This window comes from Amborella trichopoda, chromosome 2 (assembly GCF_054954075.1).
Source record: "Amborella trichopoda isolate Santa Cruz 75 chromosome 2, AtrichopodaSantaCruz75HAP2 v2.0, whole genome shotgun sequence".
Taxonomy (NCBI): domain Eukaryota; kingdom Viridiplantae; phylum Streptophyta; class Magnoliopsida; order Amborellales; family Amborellaceae; genus Amborella; species Amborella trichopoda.
In genome coordinates this window covers 55148779-55176170 of record NC_142337.1, presented here as the reverse complement: position 1 = coordinate 55176170, position 27392 = coordinate 55148779, and the positions used below count along the sequence as shown (strand labels likewise).

The 27392-nt window shown below is 36.0% G+C and overlaps 2 protein-coding genes across 3 annotated transcripts; one reads left to right on the top strand and one right to left on the bottom strand.

The window, feature by feature from the left end:
* The first annotated feature begins 1262 nt into the window (after positions 1 to 1262).
* On the top strand, positions 1263 to 10367 carry RPS1 (ribosomal protein S1). 2 transcript variants are annotated; one of them, XM_088858639.1, is made up of 7 exons: positions 1263 to 1669; positions 2299 to 2569; positions 7617 to 7697; positions 8222 to 8503; positions 8604 to 8714; positions 8832 to 8918; positions 10107 to 10367. In XM_088858639.1, the coding sequence occupies exons 2-7, from the start codon at positions 2555 to 2557 to the stop codon at positions 10212 to 10214; spliced, it is 684 nt and encodes a 227-aa protein (XP_088714765.1). In that variant the 5' UTR covers positions 1263 to 1669; positions 2299 to 2554; the 3' UTR covers positions 10215 to 10367. The 2 variants fall into 2 exon arrangements, with proteins under 2 accessions (XP_088714765.1, XP_006841606.1); XM_006841543.4 differs by having other exon boundaries at positions 2299 to 2574.
* Positions 10368 to 11877: 1510 nt separating this feature from the next.
* EMB1441 (zinc knuckle (CCHC-type) family protein) lies at positions 11878 to 26781 on the bottom strand. The gene is made up of 14 exons (XM_006841544.4): positions 26517 to 26781; positions 25511 to 25623; positions 25133 to 25229; positions 24754 to 24878; positions 23414 to 23930; positions 22493 to 22678; positions 19491 to 19784; positions 16623 to 16775; positions 15831 to 15985; positions 15088 to 15193; positions 14022 to 14900; positions 13796 to 13880; positions 12965 to 13303; positions 11878 to 12257 (listed from the first exon to the last, which is right to left on the bottom strand). Exons 1-14 carry the CDS (start codon positions 26619 to 26621, stop codon positions 12064 to 12066), a joined length of 3348 nt encoding a protein of 1115 aa, XP_006841607.2. The 5' UTR covers positions 26622 to 26781; the 3' UTR covers positions 11878 to 12063.
* Between the last annotated feature and the right edge of the window lie 611 nt (positions 26782 to 27392).

Sequence of the window (27392 nt, the reverse complement as noted above, 5' to 3'; positions counted from 1 at the left end):
TGACCTGATAAGGCGGTTTGGGAGGTCCTTGGGATGGGTTTAATTCATCATTTCACGTGTTCTTAAATCCTAATCGTGGAAGTTAAGATTAGAGGCCTTTGAGATTTTAGATTCGAAAGTGATACAAGAAAAATAATAATAAATTAAAAAATAACAATGAAATAAAAGTTTAAGAAATTATACTTCTTTGCAGACGAGTCTGCAAGATCTTTTCACAAGATCAATTTTTTTTTTTTATTGTTTCTCTTTAAATACAAACTTACCAGAAATAAAAAATAAAAATAACAAACCAAACATTATCTCTCCCTTATCTCTAAAAAAACATATCCTAACTAACTCAACCATTCCCGTCTTTGTCCATATCTATTTTTTTTTAAAAAAATAAGCTTCTAATTTTATCTCTTAAATCTTTACGGCTAAAAACACATAAAAATAACCTAAAAAAAAAAAAAACTATAAACCCAACGTAAATGTAAAAATAAAATTAAAAAACCCATAAAGTCGCTTAATTTTTGGAATGGGAAGGGTTTGAAATGAAATACACCTAACTCCTTTCGAAACATTTAAGTGCGGGTGAACAACACAGAATTTTGGAAGGAGTTTGTTAGTCAGAGTACATGTGATCTCAGCCGTCCATAGTCAACAGGGAACGACCACAATCAAAACGAACCCAAATCGCTTAAATAGTTGGCAAAATCGCCCAATCTAATGGCTAGCCGTCCAGTTAGATTGGAACCAGCCAGTGGCCGATTCTGGTTTTGAGCAATTAGATTGATCAACAGGTATTTAAAAATATATATATATATATATATATATATATATATATATATATATATATATATATTTATATATAAAGCCTCAAAAATAACGAATTTGATTTGTAATGTATTTTTAAATATTCTTTACATTATAGTAAAGATTAAAAATTATTTGAGTCATTAATATTCACTTTTTACATTTTTTTATCTTTTTTAAGAAAATTAAAAAAATAGCTTTTGAAAAATATAACATGGGTTAAAATCTATTTTTATTAATTTTCAAGTTCGTGTTTTATTTTAATCATTATTTATATGATTGTACGTATTTTAGTTTTTTTTTTTTTTTTTTTTAACATTTTTTTAACCGTTTGATTAAAGCAATTGAACAGGCCGGTTTACCGATCGGACCGTTAAACCGCTTCCAGCCTGATGTCGCGTTCGAATTTGCTAACACTGGTACACTTACTCCCTCTCTTATCATCTTATCTGGTCACAATTTCATTCAAGCTTCGGTGCAGTGAGTTCAACTTCTCTCCATTTCTTCGCTTCCATGAGATAGCGGACTCCTCTCTCTTCTCTTTCTCATGGCGATCGTGAGTACCCGTGTCTCTCTCTCTAGCTCCTCATCCCCAAGGCTCCGACGAAGCTCCTTCATATCCCCCTCTTCTCTTACCAAACTCATCAGCACCAGGAATCCATGTAAGAGAGCAGGTGGGCCTAGGGTTAGGGTTATCTCAGCTGTTGCGATATCCACGAATGCTCAGACGAGGGAGAGGCAGAAGCTCAAAGACATGTTTGAGGAGGCGTTTGAGAGGTGCTGGACCTCCCCAATGGAAGGCGTCACCTTCACTCCTGAGGAATTCCATGCCGCCCTTGATAAATATGACTTTGAATCCGAGATTGGTTCTAAGGTAAATCCCTTTACCATGTTCACTTTCTCTCTCTACCTTGTTTAGAGAGAGAAAGAGGGCTAATTGTTGAAGTTGAGGTCACCCACATACCTAATTCATTCTTAAGCTATTTAAGCTGAAACAGAATCTTCAGGCAATTAAATATGTGAACTTGGATTGTAGATTTCTCCTCTTTCTCAGTAAAATTCTCAGCAATTTCAGTCATATGAGGACATGAGGTAGCATATATATAGCAAGGTACATGTAGCATATAATCATTAGGTTCAAGTACCAGAATTTGCAAGTTCAATATTGGTTTTCTTTTTTCATGGAAAAAGAGATCAGCACAGTTCTCATTTTGATTGATGTGAATTGTGTTGTGCATGCAGTGTTTATTGTTAGTTTCTTACCAATGTCTTTAGTCTTCTGTGTGCTATGAGAATGGATATTCCTTTCTTCTAGATAATACTTTCATAAGAAAAAAAGTGCAGCAATGAAATGAGTTACTAAATATTACAAATATTATTAGTATAAATTAGCAGTGATGTTGTTCATGACTGTAGAGATGAAAGGCATGCTCTGCTGTGGTACCTCTGATATTAAAAGACTATAATTGAGAGTACCATTTATTTTTCTCAACAATCTATCAGGTCAAGGGATCAGTTTTTAGAACAGATGCAAATGGAGCTCTCATTGATATCACTGCAAAATCTACGGCATATTTACCTGTTCAAGAGGCATGCATTTACAAGGTGAAGCATGTGGCAGAGGCAGGCATTTTTCCAGGCATGCAAGAAGAGTTTGTGATTATTGGGGAGCGTGAAGATGATGATAGTTTGATTCTTAGCCTTCGGTCTATTCAATTCGACCTCGCGTGGGAGAGGTGCCGGCAATTGCAGGCTGAGGATGTTGTTGTTAAGGGTAAGGTGGGCACGTTTCCATGTTTTCCACCTTTTTATTTTCTATAGCAAACTTTATTTTTTCTTGTTCATTTGTGTTGCATGTTTGGTGTTTAGAAAAATCGGATGTCTTTTAATAAGGTATAAGCATTGAAATTGTTTATAAGTTGGATATATTGACACCAACATGTTTCTGAACAGAGATTTACTCTTTGTATATAAGAAAAGTTTTTGGTGAGTTGGCTGACTCATATGTACACCCTGATTTGGGCTTTAGAACCTGAAACACGCCTCATATTGCTTCAATCCACTCATGAATTTGGAGCTCCAAAAACAGAGCAGATCTGATGATCTTTCAAGAATTGAAATGGATAGTAAAAGAAAACACAATATGAACCATTTTAAGGCTCAAATTCTCTCTCTCTTTTTTAAGTTTTTAATCAGAGACATGATTGGGGTGGATATATCTGTACAGTTTAAATACGAAATCCATCTCTCCAAAATGCATCTCCAAGATGGACTTCGGAAGGGTAGACTTACTACGATCGGTAGGTCCCCAAGCACCTAAATCCTACACACATGCACATAGGCACTCATGCCTACACCCACCACACGGGCATGTGTGCATGTGCCTGTGCGTGTGCGTGTGCGTGTGCACATGCATATACATACATTACACTCGAGCACATCCACGTGCAGACTCAAACACATAGGGGGAGATTTCATGAAACTGCGTCAATTATTTGCTAGTGGCATTTGTATGACCCCATATTTTACATACACTTTCTTCGTCCTAAGGATCAATATCAAAAAGAACTCAAAATCATTTTTTTTATATATTGCTCATCTGGTGATGATAAGGCCATATAGAAATATATGGTCAAAACAATCTTCCTAAGGTCCAGATCTAACTGTTCCATCAAATGGACAACTTTCATTTAATGTAATTAAAAACCACTTCTTGGGGTGCATTTATTTAAATGTTATTTTTTAGATTATTCATCGAGATGAAGAGAGTATATCTTTAAAACGTGGGATCAAACATATGCTCATAACAGAGTATTTGAAGGAGCGAGGACCACACATGCAAGTTTCCTTGTGGCTCACTGTGATAACTTCTTTGGATTTTCTTGTGCTAGCCGACCAATCACAGAGTGGGTTTCACACACACAACAAACACATATAGTAGTTTTTCTATGGTGAACACCTCATGAAATTCTATAGGTTACATTTATAAAGGCGTGTGAACCTTCAACTTACTTTAATTTCCATGGTTATAAAACTGAGTAAAGGCATCTTTGTCATAGAAAGGATATTTTATATTTTCACTAAAAGACAGTGGTAACTATAGAAACTCTAGGTACTTTACTACATTTAATTGCATGTGTCTTTTAGTAAAGGGTGTGGTTTGTATAAGGCTGAGGCCGTAAACAATCAAAGTAAGGTGCACCTTGAAATAGTGTCCAAAGATGCTATGTTAGATTTGGAATTCTTTGTGATGGCTTGAAGATTTATGTTCATCTCTAATTATAAAATTTAAAGCTTCAAAAATAGTGTAGATCAAGCAGATCTATGAATACTTAACAATGTTGAAATTGACCAGAAAATGCATTACAAGATGCACTATTTCCAAGACTTGAAATCTATTTTTTTTCATGTTCATACATCTTGAGGTCGAGATGATCAATTTGAGGATTTTTGGGCATCAAAACAATCTCTTCTAGTGAACTTTTGAGGTGTGCGTTAATTTGATTGTTTAGGGCCCCACCCTTATATAAACTTTTTCCTTTAGTAAAAGTTTAAAAAATGCCCTTCTCAAGATAACAAAGATGCCCTTTGTCTTTTAGTGCAAATGTCAACAATACCTTTTCCAATAACAAATGTGATCTTACTCATTTTATAAACGTGGAATAAAGAATTGGGCAACTAAAGTAATTTTGATGATTCACATCCCTTTCTAAATGTAACGTATAGAATTTCATAGTATATTAACAATAGAAAAACCCATTAGTGTGTGTGTGTAGAGAGAAAAGAGAGAGAGGGAATAAATAGTATAAATTTTGAATTCATCATCATCGTCAAAGCCTTTTTCAAACTAATTAGGGTTGGCTACACAAATCCCGATTCATCATTCTTCTCTATTAAAGGTCATACACTTAGTGAGGCCATAAGTCTCTATATTTTTTCTCACTACTTCCAACCATGTCTTTTTGGGCCTACCTCTTGTCCTGTTTGAGCCTTCCACTTGAACTAACTCGCACCTCCTAATGGGTGTTGTATTAGATCCGTGCCACATGTGGCCAGCCTACCTAAGTCCACTCTCTCTCATCTTATCGCCTATTGGTGCTACATCTAAATTTTCTTGAATGTGTTTGTTTCAATTGTTATATCTTTTTGTGTCGCCACTAATCCATCTCAACGTCCTCATCTTCGCTACACTCATTCTATGAATTTTGAATTCATTTCTAAAAATCATTTCTCCCTCTAGTTTTCCTAAGGTCTCTTTCAAAGATAATGAATAAGTTTTCTCCTCGCATTCCATTCTCAATCTCTATCTCTAAGAAAATTCAATGAATGTGTCCCTCTATCTAACTCCAATCATTTCCGAGATTCTGTCTCTCAAAGGTGTAGAGACAATTGGACTTGTCTCTTATGTCTTTCCTAAAATGTCAAATCTCTTATTTAATTTGACATAATTTAATATTCATAATTTAAAATATCTTAAAATTTGTGTTATGATTAAATGTCATAAATTGAAAATATTTTTATAAAGAAGTGATAAAATAGGATTTAGTTCGGATTATTTTCTTAAATTTTGAATCTTATATCCTATATTGGCATTTATTCTTTTTGAAACAAAGAGCATTCATTTGGAAAAAAATTGAATTTTTATCCTATATTAAACATGTTATAAATAGTAAATTTCTTAAGGAAAGTTGAAAAATCAAATTGCTTTATCATGGCACAAATTAGTTAAATACTCAACAAAAGAAAATGTAATAAAAAATAGAAAAATTATGATATTTTTAAAATTAAAGTATCATACAATGCATGTGCAATTAGCGTACGTGTGTGTGCGCATGTTTGTGTCTGCATTGGGAATTTATATATTACTCTCGACATCAAAGCTGACTGTTAGTCTAATTCCTGGGTGGTATACACTACGTATTATGCCGGAAACTTTCCTTCTGTCATTTATCAACATTGTCAATGAAGATATTAGAAGAGGTTAAATGTCTATGGTGATCAATATGTTATGGTGATAACGTTGTCAATGAAGATATCAGAAGAGGTTAAATGTCTATGGTGATCAATATGTTATGGTGATTTGGCTCTTTCCCATTGCTATGGTTTGCTTTTAGTTTTCTAATAGGAACCATTTTTTACGTTGTCCTTCATATGCCCATTGGTCTCAACATTGTCAATGGAGATATTAGAAGAGGTTAAATGTATATGGTTATCAATATGTTATGGTGATTTGGCTCTTTCCCAGTGCTATGGTTTGCTTTTACTTTTCTGATATGTATCAGTTTTCATTGTCCCTGTTGCTAGGTGGACTCTAGATTTTGGCTTATGGTATCAAAGTCAAACAAACTATGGCCTCACTTACACAAGTAGTAAATTTCAAATCATGTTTATAGACGAGTTGATGATAGACACGTCATGGACGCGGCATGTCATTCTTTCTTTGAGAACAACCCCACTGAAAAATGCATAAAATGGCTAATTAACCTTATGCAAGTTCTTACAAGGCTGCGACTATCTTTTTGTCTCTTTATATATTCTGGGGTTGTTTTTGGCTGTTCACCTTCTTTTGGTTCTACGTCTCTCTACAACCCCTGTTTTCTCCTTTTTTGCACGTCGTTGTAAAGGGTGTTGCTATTAGACCCTCATTTATTGTACAGGACCTCTTCTTTGAGGATACCTCATTTTTAGGCTGAGAGGCCCGGCTTGTGGGCGCTCTATTTGGACTTATGTATTGCGTTGCTTATTAAATACAGTGTTAACTTTATCAACAAAAAAAACCTTATGCAACTTTAGAAGTGCATTCTGTAGCACAGAAGATCTATGCAATATTCTCGTACACAATGTTGTAAATTACATGTCTCTTTTAATGTACATATTTTTAAATCCATGATTCTATCATTGCATCTTCTGAGTTTTGATAGGATTTTCTTAATTGTGACTGTATATACTAGACTTGTAGGATGGGCAAAGTATTTGATAGGATTATCTTAATTGTGACTGTATATGCTAGACTTGTAGGATGGGCAAAGTATGAATTTATAAATTGATGCCACAAAAGGGTAGATTGAAGATATCCTACCTGGGTCTTCTAGGGTGGATTACTGTAGCTCTATGTCAAGCATAGACGTAAGTTTTGTAAACTATGTTCACCATAACACTTCCCTCCATGCATGTGTTGTTCAGCCATTAGCAGTAGGTTTTTTTCTTATTATGTGAGGTCTATATCAATGAAGAGATATATATGCATGAATGAGATGCTCGTCAGCATGTCCATATTCCCCTTTCGATAATTCACATTACTTTCATGCATATTTATATCATGTGATTCCCTCTTGAAGGATTGTGTGCTTCTTATATATTAGTGACTTGGGGACATATGCCAAAAGAGCCAAATTTAATACAAATGATGACAAAGGACACAAAGAATAGGACGATATGCAATTAACTGCACGATTACTGTGCTGCTTATTACCTGTAGAATTTTACAAATAGTAATTATTCTAAGAGAAAATCTTTTTCATTTTAATGAAAAAGTACCAAGTATGAATAACTCAATATGCAATGTGGCTGGCGGATTAGATTATGGCCATGGAGATCAAAATTTGTCTACGGTGCTAGTATTAATTTGATTGTTGTGTTATGCTCCTATTTATATATGCTTCCTGATTTAAGTATGTTTCCTAACAATATTTATTAGTTAGGATGTTTATTTTGTTGGAGATAAACATGGTTTATTTGAGTTTTTCCTTGGTACCACTACACAATTGTAAAAATTTATAACCTCATACTGAAGAACTTATGTTTAATTTTGGGACATGCAGATTATTGGAGGTAATAAAGGAGGAGTTGTGGCTGTAGTTGAGGGCCTAAGAGGATTTGTTCCATTTTCACAGATATCGACTGTATGTTCTTCAACTTATTTGTTCCTTATGGGACATTTAAAAATAAAATGTTTCCATGACTTGTTTATTAAATAAGCTAATGAAAGGCACTTGTCTGAACTTATTCTGCCTCAAAATCTAGTGGATCACAGTAGGAAAGGTTCCTTTGTTGGGTCAGTTTGATTTTAACTTTGCGGCTTGTAAAGTTGTACTATCTTACCCAACTGCTATTTTTTGACACATCTCTGAGTTTCTTCGATATGCATTCTTAATTTTCTCTTGCTTGTAATTATTTTGGGGTTTTGGTTACAGAAATGATTGGGCAGGTCAAGCTGAGAAGACTTACTCAGCCATTTAACTTTTTTTTTTTTTTCAGAATGCTACTTCATATTTCTCATTTTTAATATGTTATTATACTGTGGTATATTTGGCAATGTAGCATGAGTTTTCCTTTTGTCCTCTTATATTAACTCTCCCAATTTTCTTGGGTCAGTTACCAAAATCCATTGTTCACGAGAAAAGGTTATCCTCTGTGTTTCTATCAGAAAACAGCAGCAGAAGACCTTATAGATAAAGAGCTGCCTCTGAAATTCGTAGAGGTTGATGAGGAGCAGTCGAGGCTTGTTCTCAGTAACCGCAAGGCCATGGCTGATAGCCAAGCTCAGCTTGGAATTGGGTCGGTGGTCACCGGATCTGTTCAGAGCCTTAAGCCATATGGTGCCTTTATTGATATTGGTGGCATCAATGGCCTTCTTCATGTTAGCCAGATCAGTCATGATCGAGTTTCTGACATTGCTACTGTCTTACAGCCCGGTGACACCCTCAAGGTACTCCCTCCCTCCCTCCGAATGTCTCTTCTTCTATATGGGTCCTTTACTTGGGTATCTTTAAGAGCTAAAAATCCATTGAATATTTCTTCTTGAAAAGGTTATGATACTCAGCCATGACCGCGAGAGAGGGCGGGTTAGCCTGTCCACCAAAAAGCTCGAGCCAACACCAGGAGACATGATTCGCAATCCAAAACTTGTGTTTGAGAAGGTAATTTGATAATTGTGGGGAAAAAGGGAAAAGAAAGAAATAAAATTGTACTTGAATTTGTTTTTAGCATGAAAATCTTGGAATTCACTTTTGATTTTTCCTTGGGGCTTTCAACAGGCCGATGAGATGGCTCAGACTTTCAGGCAACGGATAGCCCAGGCAGAAGCAATGGCTCGTGCTGATATGCTAAGATTCCAGCCTCAGGTATCTCCTATTTTTAGTCACTTAATTATTGAATAATTCCATTTTATTTAGCTTATGCATAGGTGGCAGGCCATGCCGGGTGCTTTGCTGATTTTTTCTAGACCTTGTGAATTATGTTGACATAACCAAACAACTAGTTGAATTGTTCATCATCATCATCATCCTCATCCAAGCCTTATCCTAAATGGTTGGGGTCGGCTATATGAATCATGTTGTTCCATTCCTCTCTATCAAGGGCCATACCCTTGGTAAAACTAATAGTAATCATATTTTTTCTCACTATTTCTGGCCATGTTCTTTGGATCTTCCCTTTGTTTTTTTTAGTGATTTCCACTTGAACCAAATCACGTCTCTTAACCGGTGCTGAATTAGGTCTATGTTGCACATGGCCAGCCACTTAAGTCTATTTTCCCTCATCTTATCAAGTATTGAAGCCATAGAAAAAATAAAAAATAAAATCCTCTGCGAAAAAAAATTATCAGAAAATTACTTTGTAAAGAAAAGGAACGATTGATTGATGAAAGATTGTTTTGTGAGATTCAACGATGCATTTAGTAGCAGTGTTTCAAAAAGCGGACCGCCCAGCGCCTAGGCGGATATCCTTGGGTGCCAACCTGAGCCGCAGGCCGGCGCCCCACCCAAGAGCGAGAATGCGGCTCTTTGAGGGTATTTTGTGGTCATTTTTTTAATACTAAAGGGACAAAATTGTGGGTTTTAGTTTCATTTAAAACCTAAAATCAAGTAGAGAGAGAAAACCAAAAAAAAAAAATCTACTGGGCCACCCAGGTTTTGGCGCCCGCCTGGACCCCTTAACCGTCTAGGTGCCGCCTAGCGCGTTTTGAAACACTGTTTAGTAGTTTACATGCACTGCACAAATATTATGCAGATGTATGGACATGAGATTAACCAAGAAAAATGTACAGAGATGACGCTCAATTCACTTAATGGAGTTATTCAGATTTGTGTGTGATTTAGTTAGAGGATGCATTGTTTGATTCGCTTCAATAATTTTTTATTTTTCTTTAAAAGGTACTGTGACAAGTTTAGAAACTGGGGTACATAAAATTGTCCTAGGAGAAACTGATTCACTTCATAGTATGGTATTTACAGTTCTATGAAGTAATTTATAATCTAAGATATGTGCTTATTACTAAGCTTGGAGTTGGCTGTTTCTTTTCATGTTAACAGAGTGGATTGACACTTAGTCCGGAAGGGATTTTGGGTCCTCTAGGGTCGGGTGTGCCAGTGGGCGAGGGGCTTGACTTAAATGATGTCCCTCCCGCCGAAGAGCTGTAAATATGCAGAGTCACTGGTCACAGTCCTTTTGTAATTGTTTCTCTCTCTCTTTATGGTAGAAATTCTTCGGAGATGTGTTTTAATATTTGGCACTATTGAAGATAACTTACAGGTATTTTACTTTGTAATTTGGAAGAAATTCGTTTTAGAAAATTGGTAATGTTTGGTTTGGCCTCTTTTAACTTTACAGAATCGAAAGATTGCATGGATGATGCATTTTACTTTGTAATTTGGCAGAAATTCGTTTTAGCAAATTAAAAATGTTTGGTTAGGCCCCTTTTAACTTTTCAGAAACGAAAGATTGCATGGATGATAGATTTTGAATGGAGAAGGAAAAGGGGAAATTTATGGAAGTGTATCAACTATTTAATATCTTCCCCATTCACTCATATTAACGTTTTTTTATGGGCTTTTTGATATTAAATCGCTTGGATTTTTTATATTAAATAGAAATAAAAGAAGTATTAATAGTTCATCTCTTGATTTTATTGATAAATTTTCCCAATAAGAATAAATTTTAATATCAGATGACCAAGGACCAATCCTCACATTATTTCATGAACAGTGAGAGCCTTGAATGGGAATAGAAGAAAAAAAGAAAGGAAAAGAAATAGAAAATAATGGAGAAAAGAATATCTGAAATTTTAGAAGAAAATCTGGAATTCTAAACTTATCGAATGAGGCTAAAAGATATTTTACGCTTGCAGGAATACGTCCATTTACTCTTCCAGGTAAAACCGTACCTAGAATTAGTTTAGGGTGGTAGTCTTCAACCAATTGATGAACTTCGATATAAAAAAAAATCTAATTGTGCCCAAACAAAAATAATTTTTCGAGATTGAACGGAGACCACCCAATTTTTAGATGGTGAAATCAAAGTGTTTGAAATTTCAAATTTCAAATTTTGTTTTTGAGAATAATCATCTACTAATTCTTATACTTAATTGGTTCCCAAAATTTCAGATTAAAACCCTCCCAAATAGGTCTCATAACCGAGCGGGTAAAGTAAACCCTGCTCCCAAGGGAACATAGTATACATGCGCTCGAATGAAATTGGTATTATTGGATGTTTTTCCATGTAGCACTATACTTTTCTGATTTTTTATCTGTCGGATGTTTTTTCCTTTCATGGGAAAGTTTTTATAGAGTCTAAACAACCAAATTAAAGCCTACCTCAAAACTTTCACTAAAAAAGGTTGTTTTGATGCCCAGATATCATCAAATTGATCATCTCGACATCAAGATGCATGAACATGAAAAAAAAAAATGAATTTCAAGGTTTGAAAGTAGTGCATCTTATAACGCATTATTCAACCGTCAATATTTAAGATTTTCAAGTTTTCATAGATATGGTCGATCTATACTATTCTTTAAGCTTTAACTAAAGATGAAAATATAATTTAAAGCTATCACAAAACTTTCCAGTATTGAAACCATATTTCTCGATACTATTTGAAGGTGAGCTCAAATTTGATTGTTTAGAACCTCAGTTCTATACAAAACGCACCCTTTTCCATATAACACTCAGAAACATACTTCTCTGGCTTTTTATCGCTCTTTGATGGTAAGTCGCTTGCAACTAATGCTCAATGTCAGTTTCCCAAAGCATATACAAAAAACAATTATACCCTTGGTGTAATAGCAGCATATGCAACTAACAAAATCGTACTCAAGCCACGCACCAACATTTCATTTTTACTAGGCGACCACATAAACATAAAGATATACATGAATTTTCCTTACATAAAACATTTTTAAGCGTGAAGGCATCTTACTTTTCTTCACTCAAAATTGCTCTAAGTAGGATACAGGAAAAACTCTAGGTCATTTATCACCAGGTTACTGTGTACTATTCATCTTGTTTGCTGTTCTTCTTTCCTTTCTTTTGTCTTTGTTTAAGCTGAGTGAGACCTGCTGCCGTGATCTTTACATTGCCAATTATTGCCGCCACAAGCTCCGGATCTGTACACGCTTTCATGAGCTCCTTCTCCCTGCCCGTTGCTTCTGGCATATGGCTAAACAGATTCATAGCAGTTTTTGCAGCTGCATCAAACAAACCCTATACATGAATAACAAATCTTTTACACCAAATCTCTCTCTCTCTCTCTCTCTCTCTCTCTATATATATATATATATATATATATATATATAGAATAATGCATATGCAATTTATAAGTGTTTATGTATTTTACATTCAGATTCAAGCCTAGGAATCTGACAAGTAGAGAGATGCTGATATGTCTCTTCTTGTGATGTGGATGACGCCATTTCTTTACTATAGATTCATGCTGCATTAGCAGCAGAATACGAAGATGGGGAAAAAATAGAAAAAATACACAACTTGGCGTTCCTCGAAGGGTAGTTTTATAATTACATCCTTCAAAAAGACTTAAAAACCAAGGGAAATTATCTGTAATTCATCGATATTGTAGATGGTGTAAACTATCAGCTGCATAAGCAGCATCCAGGATCCATATCATAATGTTAATGGATCTTTCCACAAGTTATACCACGATTGTTAAGACAATCTTGTTGCAAATAATGCAGGCAAAATAAGTGTAAAATATGAATAAAAAGGAAATTTCACTAAAGCACAAGTGCATTAATAGGTCCTTAGAAAACGAATAGCACGGTCATGACCCATGTGGTGACCATGGCTGTCCAAAGTATGGCAGTATATTTTCTCAAAACCAATAACTAGCAATTTTACTTTGGTATCCTTGCAAAAAGCAAAGAAGAAAGTAACGCACCTTTTCCTTTCTTAGCCATTCCTGGAGTGATCTTCACTCGATACTTATATGTTTGTACGGCACTATAAGGACCACAGACTGGTACAGCATACAGTAGAATATCATTTGGGAGAGGGTTGCCAGTCAGGTAGTCCACATCATTTAATTTAACTTTCTCTTCTTCACCTATCTCATGAATATCATCTTCCTCGAGTAACATTCTGTCTGAAGGCTCAGTATCTACACCACTATGCATGGTCACAGTACTGTTATCGGCATCATCAATATTCTCTGGGCATTCTCGAGAAAGGTGGCCAGGCCTTTTACATTTGTAGCATATCTTTGTGATATCCTCATGATCTGTTGGTTTAACTAAATTAAATCAATCTTGGGTCATGGGAAAGTAAAGATAAGGCAAACACCAGATCAATTTGCCAAGGAAAGAAAACCCCCAATTACCCCCTAATATTTATGCAAGTTTATAAATAAGTTGTGGTGGCACAGCATCCAAAGACACTGGGTTGCCCCAATTCATAGATTTCTTAAAGTAACATGAATAAATCAAATAGATGATTGGGAAATGGAACATAAACACATCCATTTTAGATATATGAATCAACCAAGAAAGTTGATTGGAAAATACAACAGAAAACATTCATTTACACACAACATATTAACATCACTGACTCAATGATTGATTGCTGCAGACATGGCCATGCAAACTTCAGAAGTCCTTACAATGTGGTTGGTTAGAAAAATTGGATAAAAGATTGTTCTCAAGGTTTTACTTCCACTGCAACAAACAGAACCAGGCAGAAAACTGTCAATTATTTAGAGATTACAGGATATTACCCGTCGTAGAAACACTGTAATTTCCAGTAACCCCATCTCTCTTCTCTGTTGACTCGTTTACATCCTTTTGTGCTCTTCCAGCAGACTAAATGGTGGAATTCAAGTAATTTTGACAGTCGAAACAAAGTAAATTAGTTAGAAAGCTGACAAAGATAAAGCATTTCATGCTTGACTGATCTATAATAATGGAAAGCAAAAGTTTGATCTTGAAAGGTAAGCTACATACTGCAAGAAGTTCCATACGAATTTTCCTTTCCTCCTCATCCTGCTCGGCGTACTTCTCCTTGATTTTCTTAAGCTTTCCTCTCTGTCCACGACTCACCTTCCCTCCAGTTGGTTTTGGGTTTTCGATAGTTTTAGGAGGTGTTGGATTTGACCAATGATTTTCGTTGCTTTCTTTCTTTCCATGCTCTTCAGTAGAACCAGTACCACTTTCTGGACCCTTTCTGAGTTTCCTTCTCTCTGCCTTCGAAATGTAAGGTTTTGCCCTTTGAGCCTCTTTTCCTTCTTCAGGAATTTCATCCTGGTCATCTGATTGGGTATCTTGTTGAAGCCCATGAAGATTGCCCCTTATTTGCTTAGATCCAAGCTCTAGAGCCCTGTCAATAAGCACATCGAGCTGGGGAAGCATGCGCGGTTCAGATAACTCTTTCTTTGAGAAAAGTTTATTATCAAGCTCAATTGAGGTAGCACTTTCAAACGCACTCGCAATTGGGCCATTTGATGTTATTTTGGAGTGATTTATTGATATGTCTGAGTTAGTATTAAGCTCCTCACTTCTCTTCTCCACTTCGTTTTCCTCATCAGATCCTGAATCCATTGGTTCCACACGAGAACCATTCTCCTCCACATCTTGCAACCCTTCGTCCTCACCTCTAACCCTTCTTTCATTTAGATGTGACCCAAGGGAACTTTCATCTAAACGAAATAGTATGCCAAAACCCATAATAAGAGGATGAGGAGGAAGAAAGTTCTTCCGCCCACGAATCATGAAACTTCCTACAGTAAGATATTCTCCTGTGGGTGCAGTCTTGCTCACTTGATGAGGATAGACCCACCAAGCACTTGTAACAATCTTGGATTCCCAAGCTTGGCTATGGCATACCTGTGGCATTAATCAATATGAGCAACAAGTAAATGGTACTCAAGATTGAGGGAGAAGATTTCAGATGCAACATGCAACAGACCATTAGGATTCCCAACAACATCATATGTATCCCTTAGAAATACAGAGACACAATATGCCCATTGGACCTACCCAAAGTTAATGTGTACAAAGACTAGAGACTCACAGTGAAGCATCCAGCTTGATTCAAGGTAAGTGGTGGTATTGGCTGTTCTGGCTTGTGATTTTTTATCACAGTACTTGAAGCTCCATGGAGGTCAGCATGGACATACCTGCGCGGTGTATTTTACATAACAAAAATACCATCAGCAAAAAGAAGAAACTGAACCCAATGCAGCAAATGCAAGGCTGCAAGTATATTTGTTTAAGAAAACCATTATACATGTGCAATGAGTTTGAAAACCCTAACGGACTCAGGAAGATCATCTGAGAAATAATATATGTAAGGCCAGCTAAAAAGGCTTACACAACCAAGGAGATTCAAATCTTGTTCTCCATCATGAAATAACACAACAAAGGAGATTCAAATCTTGTTCTCCATCATGAAATAACAACTGCCCAGCCACCTAAATTTAGGACAAACCCTCAAGTTACCGTATCAAGGAGGTACTTTTTATGTTCCAAGCATGACTTGGTGGAGGAAGAGAGAAAGGGAGGAGGAGGTGGGGGGGGGGGGGGGGGGGGGGGGGGGTAGAAGTGTTTAATAGCATAGAGAGAAAGAAAGCAGCTATGCCATTGTATTAGGATTTGCATAGTTACGAATTGAAGCCAATGGATCATAGAAGTGTTTAATAGCATGTTAAATGAAAAATTGCAAGCAATGAACTATAAATGACATGCCAAAGAGAAGGATAATAAGTTTGAACCCAAAATGAATATAAATAATCATATTTAGAAAGGCTAACTTACAGATCCCCCTTGAGCATATATCGCTTCACTATCATCTCATTTTGTTGTGCATCACGACCACTTATAACCAAATAATTTTCACTGCTAACAAACCAATTGAATTTTTCAAACCAGTGAACCTTGCGCATGTGTGATATGGCAGCGACAGTTTTTTCCTGAAAGCCCATATTTTAAAAACAAGAATTAGCTACCACTGACACAAAAGGGAATATGAAGAATGTCCATGAATCAACCAAAAGATCATATTTAATGATAACCTTCTTTTTTTTTTATTTGATATCCTTCTTATTATGCATAAAGTTAATTATAAAATTATCTCAATTGAAATTCGCAAAGTAACTTAAGGTTTGCAAAGATTTTCAGAGCTAAAGCATTGAAGCCATGGAGAGGGGCTTGCATTATCATAGCTAGCATTTCAAATAAGTTGCACCCCTTTAGGACACAGACCGACTTAGGCATGAGGAGACTTTCATCTACCACCCCCTCAACACAAACCTCCTCTCCCCACCAACACTCCACGCCCCCCGCCCCCTTCCCCCCCCAGGAAAAATAAAGAAAAAAAAGCTAGGAGGGGCGATAAACTAAAAAAAAAAGAACCAAAGAGATTAGCATTGAAGCTTGTACTTATATATTTTAAAGAGATGTTGGATAAAGAATCACTTAGAGGAAACAAATGGGTGATTGAATTGTCTTTTCAATATAAGGGGATCATCAAACTCTTTATTTAATAAACATATCTTTCATATGCCTGTGTTTAAACGCATGCACTTTTAGACGTGTGTAATAAATCACCTGAGAAAGTTGGAGGCGTGTTTTCCTCTCAGCTGCTTTAAAAGCCTTCTCATGTGCTGTGATGGTCTTTTCCTGCTTATTTTCTTGACGTTTCTTAAGTTCATACCACCGGCGAGCATTTGCATGTGCAGAAAGTGCTAAATCAACTTCAACCTAGAATATAGAAAAGTTGATTTTGAAGTAAACTAGAAACTAGAAATTTAGATAGCATAAATTTTATGACAAGAACTTTTTAGAACATCCTCGAAGATAAATTAAACTGGTACATGGGAAAATTAAACTGCACAAAATGATGATGAGCGCGTAATTTACACAGGTCAAGATAACATTGCACTATGAAATATGAAGAAGTTAAATCTAAGAGCATCTAACATAGGTGAAGGAAAATATTAGTGGTGACATCTTCAAAAGAACACTTGAGGCCTGAAGCACTTTTTCTTACGGAACAATCATTTTGTCTAAAAGAGGTTCAGTGTCAATCTTTGAAGCATTTTAAATTTTCCAATCGAATCCAATTTTTTACCACCAAATCAGGAGTGAAAGGTCTGAGACCTCTCCACTCTGATTTGTGCCTTAAGTGAAATTAATTTTAATACAAAAAACATAGAAAAGGGAATTCTGTCAAGGGTGCAGTTTGCATAAGGATGCATCCGTGAGTGTAGAGGTAAGATGCACCTTCAAATTTTATCATGGTATATAACTTTGATTGTAAAATGTTCTCAGGATTATCTCAAAATCTATTTTTATATCTAATTATAAAATTTTAAATTTAAAAAATGGTTCCAATCAAGTAGATCTATAAACATATGAAATTCTTGAAAATGGACAGTGTAGATAATATGTTGTAAAATGCAATATTTCTGAGACTTAAAATCTTTTTATTTTTCATAGTCATGCATCTCGATGTCGAGATGATCAATCAAAGGGTTTTTCAACATTAAAATTACCTTTTCCGATGGATTTTTGAGGGGCATCCGTAGTTCTACATTATAAGGTAGCATGCTTATATAAATTTCCTTCTGTCAAATTACGGACCATAGAAGACAGGCCCTACAACCTATCTGCCATGATGCGTCATCGCACTGCCTAGAGATTCACCGAACACAAAATCAAGACAAAAATTTCAAATGGGGCAAATTTGAAAGCATGTAATACTAATGAAAATGAAAAGGACCATTGGAAAATAAAGGTACTTACTCAAGCCACACCCACAGGCTATGCACCTGGAGTTGGGGCCTGGATCAGACTTGAGGGGTGCCAAGCAACCTTCTCATTCGTCCTTGAAACTGCTTGAACAAAGTCTGTGAAATGACTTAACGGGGTTTTGAACAGAGTTGGCTATGAGCCAGGCTTTGGAATCCTGTTCCTAGAGCTAGGATTGGATAAGGGGAAAATATTAAAAGAGGCAAATAGGGTTTTAAGGTTCAATCATTCAGAACATAGACCCTAAAATCGACCTATATGAGGGTATATATAATCTCAAGGGCCTGTAACTACCACCCTCTAAGTGATGGTCCAATCTTGCCGTTGATTTGCCAGTGGTGAGGTCCAGCGCCAGTGGTGAGGTCCAGCATCGAGGTCGGGGTGGGCAAGGGATGTCTCCATCACCTGTCCCTTGCAACCATTTTGGGTCAGTTTTCAGTGTGTTGAGCGGTTTTCAAATGGTTGTATTTACCCTTTTTAATTTTTTCATTTAATGTTTTTTTTATGTATTTAAAAGAAACAATTTTAGGGTTTGGCTCTTAGGGTGTGATTAAGAGGCCTAATGTTGCAGGATGGTTAATCTAGAGATTAAGCTCTTTAAGAGGTTTTGAGATGGTTTAGGCCAAATTTGGAATTACCAGAGCCTAATTCAGAAGGTTTTTTTCCAAAGGCTTGCACTGATTTAGCAGATTTATAAGGTATAAGCTTAATTACGTAGGTTTAGGTTAATAAAGTGGGGTTTTCTGATGGTAAAGGCTTCTTTGGTATTTTGGTTTGTGGTTATGGTGCATGGATTATCGTGTACAAAGGTCTATCCAGCCTAGTATAATCCCTAGATTGTTGTTGGGTAGCACTAAGGTATTTTGGTGGACCAAAAGGTGGGTTTAAGTTCCAAGGTTGGTTAGGTTAGGTGACTAGTCTAGATCCTAAGGTTTTAGGCTCTTGGGCTCCTAAGAGTTTCTTAGCCAAAGCAAGGTGTCTACAGTTGTCCACTTTGGCACTCATACCGCACATCTTGGGCTGGATGAGTGTTAAAGAAATAGACACCCAAGACAGTAGAGAAATAGAGCTGGAAAACACAAGGGAAGTTTCCCTCGAATCCCAGTATCCAGTGGTCAGCAGGTGCCTCTATTAGGGCATTTATGACTTCAACTTAGACCCATTGCCAGCGGTTGCTCAATGAGAGGTCACCTATCGTCCTGTCAGTCCACAATGGCCCTGATCCTAGGTTTCAAGGTAGACAGTTGAAAATACCCGTTCTTTTATACACTTGTTACTGGGACTGGCTACCCATTCTCCGATGTTGTTATTGTGATTGGCCACCCATTCCCAGGTGCCATCATTAGTGAGACTTGAGATTAAAATAGATTGAAGTAGAAAAATGGACAGAAAGAAAGCTTCTCATCTGTTTTTGTTTTATTTCTGGCCCCACCTTTGGGGGCACAAATGTTGTAGTAATCTCACATTAATAAAGAGTTAACGGTTTCAAAAAAAGAACACAGATATTGATCATGATATAGGTAACAAGTACTGCACTACGGTATAGGACATCTGCTTAAACTCCAGAAGCATTCAGCAGATGAATTACTCAAGATTCATCATATGAATAAAAGCGTTAGATAATATGACTTGAAAAGAAAAAAAAAGGTAGCCTCAGCTTAATACCTTATCTGCAGGACGGGTCTTCTCCTCCTCATCCATGTCATCAAGATTGTTGCTCAAAAGCAAAGTGATGCAATTTCTTTCAAGATGGAGTTTATCTATAAGTCCTGCCACAGGATTTCCGGACTTTTTCTCTTCCTTCACCATACGTGCGAGATCCTCCCAATCCATCCCATTTGCAAGAGCAACACGAACTGCTAAGATAGCAGCATCAACATCTTCGAGATTGTACTCAATTAACTCTGCCAGAGCAACGCACCGATCAACTTCTTTCTTCAATGTATGTACACGATTTTCCTGCGTCACAAAATAATGCAAGTATGTCAAATATTTGCGACACCATTAACATTTCAAAACATAGCACAACAAGGGTGTTTTAATTCAGTCAACTTCAACTTAATTACCAGTTGAGAATAATCATAATATGAAGCAAAAACCTAAGACGAGAATTATCAAGTGCCCAAATACCAAGAGGGATTGAAGCTTTCCTGCGAAAGAAGTGAGGATTGGGGAAACAAATAATATTAAACTATGTAACCAATGGAAGACGTGATCAGATGTTAGTTAGAAAAGACTCATATAGGAATTGCTTATAAATTGACTAGTTACACTAGTCTTAACCACATCATTCAGTCCAATTCAAAGAAGAACATGTACATATCACAAAATAGTTTCATGAGTCTGTTGTCTTTCAAGAGTTCACTTTAATACTGGTATTTCCAGAGTACGGATGGAGGCACCCACGACCAATCTCCCATACAACAAAAAGCCCATAAATTATCTAAATAAACCACACTAAACCAATCCAAAGCATTCTGTACATAGAGAACAGTGGCAACTCATAGACTTCAACCCACCTATACATGGCAGGATGTCATCTACACAATGACCGAAGTCCAGGAATGGCTTCAGAGCTCCCACCCTATGCCCAATACCTGTGATCTAAGCTACAAAACCACCCAGTGTAGGGAAATAACACAAGCCCAACCTGACCAAAATATTATCTTGATAAGAGCAGATAGTTCCACTCACTCTCAGTTCCACCTCAGTCCCAACATCCATACCACAAGACATTCCAACATCAATGGAGATTGAGACCATGCTTTTAAAATGCGGCCGCATCACCGCATATGCGGCGCACAAGACGTTATGCGCTGGGCAGCGCATTGCAACAGGCCACATAGGCACCTTGGAGAGATGCATCTGGATATGTGCCGCATCTCTCCGCATGTGCAGCAGCATCCCGCATAATCTGAATATGTGGCCAGTCATTTCCGTTAAAAAATAAAAAAAAATAAAAAATAAGAAAAATAAAAAAAAAACTAGAGCAGGGGTATTTTGGACATTTTGAGCCCCAAGAAAGGGTTTTGGAGGGTATTACACCCCCCAAACAACTAAAAACAGCCACATCCATGTGCTTTTTTTAATCAAATCAATAAAAAATAAAAAAGTGGCGGAAAATGTTTTTTGTTAAATTATTAGATTTTCGTATTGCTTGATAATTGGTTGTTGATTTACTTTTTTTGGTTGGTGTTGATTTGAGGAAGGTTGGGCAAAGCTTAGAATGATGATGCACATGGAGACACTCAAGATAACTTCTCTTATTAGGATTTGAAATTTAGAATCTCAAGACTTAAGAGTTGAGAATTAATGATGATTTGTCTTGAGCTTGACTTTTGAACTCTTTAATCTTCATAGACTTTTAGTTTGTATTTTGTAACTTTAAAGTTTGTGTTTGCAATTTTGCAATTTTGTGATTATGGTTGTTTTATGAAGGTAGTTTCAAGTTTCTAGTTTCTAGAATCTATCAAGAGATAGTTGACACAGAATCTCCGACAGGCGACAGCTGATACTTTTGAAGACCTACTACCACATAAATCACCTCCATTTTTTTTTTCTATGCATTAACCTTTTTTTTAGATTGTTTTATATTTATTGACCCATCTGGACCGCATCGCCGCATCGGCCCCCCCAATGCATCAGGCCACATCCTGCATTTTAAAACACTAATTGAGACATGCAAGCATCCTTGCACAAATAATTCTGGAACATGATCATGATGTCACTATCCTATTTTTCAATAAACGTTCTCTGACAAAAGCTGGTATGAGTCACTTCAGCAGCAAGTTTATCCTCCCTCCAAAATAGAGAAGCAAGGAAGTAAAAAAGCAGCAGGATAACACTTTTGGAGCTCATCTGAAAATGATACACAGCACATGTCTCTTTTTTTTCTTTTTGTGTTTGCGGTTACCATTGAAGTCTCTAAGGTCGAAATACCAAAATGAGATAAGGCCACAATTGAGAAAGGCTGCCTCAGTCATATGACACTCTAAGAAATTTACATGGCTTCACATTCTTCAGTTGTTCTGAAGCTACCAAACCAACAGAAAATCGATTTTGCACCTAACGAAATGCAGCCATTTCATGAACCCATCTCACAGCCAAACTTTCAGATAAATGGATCAGAATCAAGTTATAAAGCTATTGGAGAAATCGGTAAACAAAATGAAGATTGCATAATCCTGCAGCAGTAGATAAAGCCTAATAGTTCACCAATGATATCGATCCAGTCATTTTAAACACTTCAAGAAGTTATGAACTTGAAAACCACTGCTGCAAAGGTCTAGAATGACTTGAGGAATATAAGAGCAGCCAAAATAATAACAAAAAAAAAAAGTTAACAAACAGAAATCCTGTGGTAGCAATAAGCATTGAGGGAAAAATCATGCACCCATAATTGTCCGGAATTGCAAGTTTTGATCTGATGTGTTTTCCGTAAGGAAAGTATAAAAAACAATATGCATAATTTCAAAGAATGAACACTGTTTCGGGACATATGAACACTCCAAACAGATGCTACTAGTTTCTCCCTCTCTATCTTTTTTTTTATAGTAGTTCTTCATATAAAAATTGCAAAATTCCTGTATGCTGGTGGCTATGTGTATTTTCTTCAAATTATGTTTACATTCAGCATAGACTGATTTTAAATAAAGAACCAAATGAACCTGATCCGCCCGTATCTTATTTAGTTTTAGTAAAGCAGATCCCTCCTTGGTTTTTTGCTGTTGCTCTGCCTTTTGACTTTCGATTTTACTGTAGAACTCATCTAAAGCTGCGTCAAATGTTTCCATCTTCATATGTTGCCTTGATTTGAATTGGTTCAATAAAATTGGTGTGAATTCATCATAGACCTGCCATATGAAATAAGTGACAGGATAAGAAACACAAAATTAAATTCTGAGGCAGCCAAAATTTCATAAATGTATTGAATAGTGTGGAGATGATCAGAATTCCAGATAAGAAGGTGATGCAACCTGGGCATTCATATAACTGTATCACATCAAAAAAAAATTACATCAGGAAAACATAACATTGCAACAAAGGATAAAAGAGAGAACTTAAGGATGGGCTGTTGGGAGAGGAAAGCACTTGATCAATTAAAAAGAACTAGCTGTTATTGTCATCATAAACAAGGATGCAAACAGTGCCTCTCAAAGAAGTAACAAGGAAGTTTAGTGCTCTCAGTCCCACAACACAGCTTGCAAGGGAGTTTTAGACGCAGAAAAATGGTAGGTTTACATGATGGAGTTTGGAAGACTTAAAGAGAGTATCAGACAGGTCAGTGGATGAATGGAGAACAACTTACAACCATTATAATCGAACATTAAAGCAAAACAAGGAATGTCTGCAATTAGAAGAAAGAAATGTGACACCAGTCTTTGTATTATCTCATATCACAAGGCAAACAGGCAAACGAGATTTTAAATTTCAAAGTTCATTTACAACTGTATCCATATTCCAATGAAGAAAATATCATATAAAGGAAAAAAATAATTAAATGACAAGGCTAAATTTTACTCCTGCCGTCTTGATAAATACAAATCTAGAAATAGTCAGTGGATGACGTAAACATAACAATTAGCAACCTGGTCCGAGCTCTCTTGAGATGACATGCCTTTCCTATCTCCTGAAGTTTTGCTCTGCATTAGGATGTAGCCTTCAGGGACTGTCTCACCAGAAATAACATCCTCGAGCCAGTCTTCGAACTTATCAATGGCTGAAGCCAGGGTTCTCAGTGTATTCTCATCTACAGTGGCCCCATTCTCATTTCCAACCTTCATGTTTGGAAGCAAGCCAGCCTCCAAAATAATGTGCTCAGATAGTGCAGGTCCATAACCTAAAGACTCTCCAAGAACAGTCTTCAATGTGGCTTTTTTAATCTTCACACCATCACCAGCCTTCTTGTGTGTACCCATTGCTTTCCCATCAATATTGCTAGTCTTGTGACCATCGCCCTCAAGAGACTGAAAGTCATCTTTCTCGGTTGAATTTGAACAGGTTAAAGCATTTTTCATCTTAGTAAAACTCGTTCTCTCAAAAACACGACAAGACTCAACAGGATAGCGGTGACGTGACATTATAGCTAATCCCTTTTCATCATCCCTGTGACAATTGACTTGTGTTACAATGAGTTCCAGGTTGCAATATGAGAAAGAAAAATAGTATCATCTAGATCAAATGAATATATATCAAACACTGAATATATGTAATTCTTCAAGCATTCAAACCAGATAAAATATATATAGCAAAACAATGAGTAATAAGCAATTTCTCCAATTAAAGTGATTCACATGACCACTGGCAAGCAGCAGCGCTAGTATATGGAAATCCCACAGAACTTTGCAGTCTGCATAACACATTTTAAGGAGCTTTTGATCCTACCAGCTTATTTTATGTCCTAAGAGCCCAGTCATTATGTACAAAAAATATTCATGCACTTGACATGTCAAACAGCAACTGTATGCCGATAAGCAAGGATCGACATGAATATATGAAATATCATGATGATTCTCCAGGCTTTGCAATCTAACACAAGGTTGGCATCTTCTACTGTGGAATCATATCGTTAAATTATCCACCTCCAGAGAAGCAGGTGTATTATTTTCATATTATCTTGGTTCCCTGATTTAACAAAGTGACTTCAGTTTAGGGCTCTCTGGGGCCAGTCTGTCACAAAAAAAGTAACCAAATGATATCTTCCTAGAAATTTCATGGCTCACCAAACAACCTCCAATCAGGAAATCAAGGGATTGTGACCTACTTTTTCTTCAGCTGTACTCTACACATGTTTCTTTTTATGGTATTGACATTGAAAGTTTCATAAAAGCTATAAATTGACATTGTAAGATTCATTCATCTCATTAGTCGATACTACATCTATCAGACACAGCACTTCATAGAAGGAGAATGGATGTAACTCACAAACCTATGTGAGCGAAGCAATGTCATCACAACGTAATCTGAGTCAGTCAGAAGGATATTTCCTTGAGCATACAACTCCAAGATAACATAGTGAGCATTTGAACCCAGTCCAAACTGGAAAACAATAACCTGCCAAAACAAAAGACTTAATAACGCAATACACTAACATTGAACTTTACATGCACACCCAAGCTTGAGCACAAGGACACGCACAAATATCTCACAAACTAATGTAGATGCATTATGAAAATCTTCCAAAAATCAAAATTTTAAAGTCTCTCAGAAAGAAGAATTTTGAAAGTGATTCAAAAAAGATTTTCCCTCCTACAACTAAATATATTGCCACCACTTTATAAAGATCAACCGATATTAGCAGCCCGTACACGATCATATCCAAGTTGACGAACATCTTCAAGCCTTCTGGTGCGTATGTGTTTCCGCAATTTGAGTGTAAACCCAGAAGGAGTTGTGCTTTTATCCCTATTCATAGGAAGCATGATGAGACATATATGAATATAATGGACTCCTTGATCCAAATTTAAACAAAAAAAAAGGAAATTTATCAAATTACCCATAAGATATGCATTATTTATCATTTTACACAGTTGCAACTATTCCAACTCATGATCACATGTTGTTTGATGGGTATTTTGAAATTAAATCAAACTATATAGATAAAAAGTTTAATAGTTAATCTGCCATGGGTATTTTGATAAATTTCCCTTTAAAAAAAAAGATTGTATCAAGAATTTATACCCTACCTCACATATGCAGTTGTGTGCATTCTTACACCACTTTCCATCAACAATAGAACCTTTTCACTCTCCCCAGACTCTGTGATTCCACTACTATTCATAAGCTTGAACATATAAGTCTGCAAAAATAAGAACGTAAATTGGAGTACTACAGGACAGCTCATGAATCTCAAGGATGTCAATCGAAGACATTGCATACTCGAGTAAAATGAGAACAAGTGGGTTCTTGTCAAAATATGGAGACATCAATAGGACAACTCAACTACTTGTATACCATAACCACTAAAGAAAACCAATAATAAGGGGATTAAAACTATTCTGGGATAAGCCTAAGCAAACGAATATCAAATAAAAAGTGAAATACACATTTGTGATGCGGAAATCTCAATAATTCAACAATCTTGCAATGTTATACTCACATGAAGTCAAAGCAGCTAACAAATAAGAGAATTAATTCCTTGTTTAAAATTTTGGGTTGATATTCAGACTATCTGAACTCATTGATGAATGTAAATAAAACCGACTGGTTTCATGCTTGAATAAAAACCATTCAAATTCCAAAGGTGATCCAATGCATGATTCATATAACACATGCAGTTTAAACGAATTGCAATGACCCATCAAACTAAATTGGTTATTATACAAAATCTGAATTAATTGAAACAATAGTAGGTATGTGTTGCACTATACAGAAGGAATTGAGAAATTTAAACAGAAACTAAATAATAATATTCATAATCTTAGAAAATCGATGAACAAATTGATCAAGAAGCAATACGGAATATAAATTCATCGATACATAAAAATCAAGGAAGCCTTTATGGTATAAACAAAACGCACAAAAGCAAACAGTCCACAAAATCAGTATGATTCGATTCAATGGACAATAAAACATCTTCTGTTGTGAAAATTAAAACGTCATTTTGAATTGGATAAAACTAGGGTTTACATATTTCGTGAGAGAGAGAGAGAGAGAGAGAGAGAGAGAGAGAGAAAAAAAGTGCATGCTCACCTTTGGTGAGAGATCATACACATTGGAGCATCGCATGCCAATGAGCTTGCGGAGACATTTCACCTCTGCAGCCACATCGGCCGTGTTCATTCGAACCTTCACCATGTTCTCACTCTTCTGCTATCTTTTTCTTCTTCCTTCTTTGTTTACTTACCTTCTCTCTGTACAGTTTTTCCTTGCATTCACAATTTTGACGAATATGCAGACTCCGATAACCCTCCTTGGAAAGAAAGACGGGGAAAGGTGATGCGCAAAATAAAAGACCGTCCTTGCGTTGAAATAAACTTACCAAAATACCCTTTGCTAGAGCTAAAATAAATCTCAAAAAACGGAGACCATGAATATAAAAAATAAATAAAATTTAAAAAATAATAATAATAATTTTATAAAGACAACATTTTGACAATTAGTTTTATGTGATTTTAGATGAACCACCCATTTGCATCCATTTATAAAATTGATGTTTTATACCTCGGGGGAAGTAAATGTAGAAATGTGTCCCCCAATGTATGGAACAATTTTTTTTAAAAAAATTATTGATAAAATATTTTCAAATAATAAAAATTCAATAAAAAATACTTATATTTTAGCAAAGAGTTAAGATAAAGCTCGAAAGATGATCGAATATTAATTTTTATATTTTATAAATAAAATCACCAATAAAACTCTGAAAACATTTAAATTCAAAATATAGAGGATTTTAAAATTGGTATACTCTTTCTGAAACAAAGATAGTGTAATTTATTTTAGGACATATAATGAGTGAAAATATGGCAACATGGACATTATGCAACACCAATTTTTTATGACTTTTTAAAAATTTGATAAAAAATAAAAATAGTTATAGATGTAATACTAGTAAAGCAATTTGAAAAA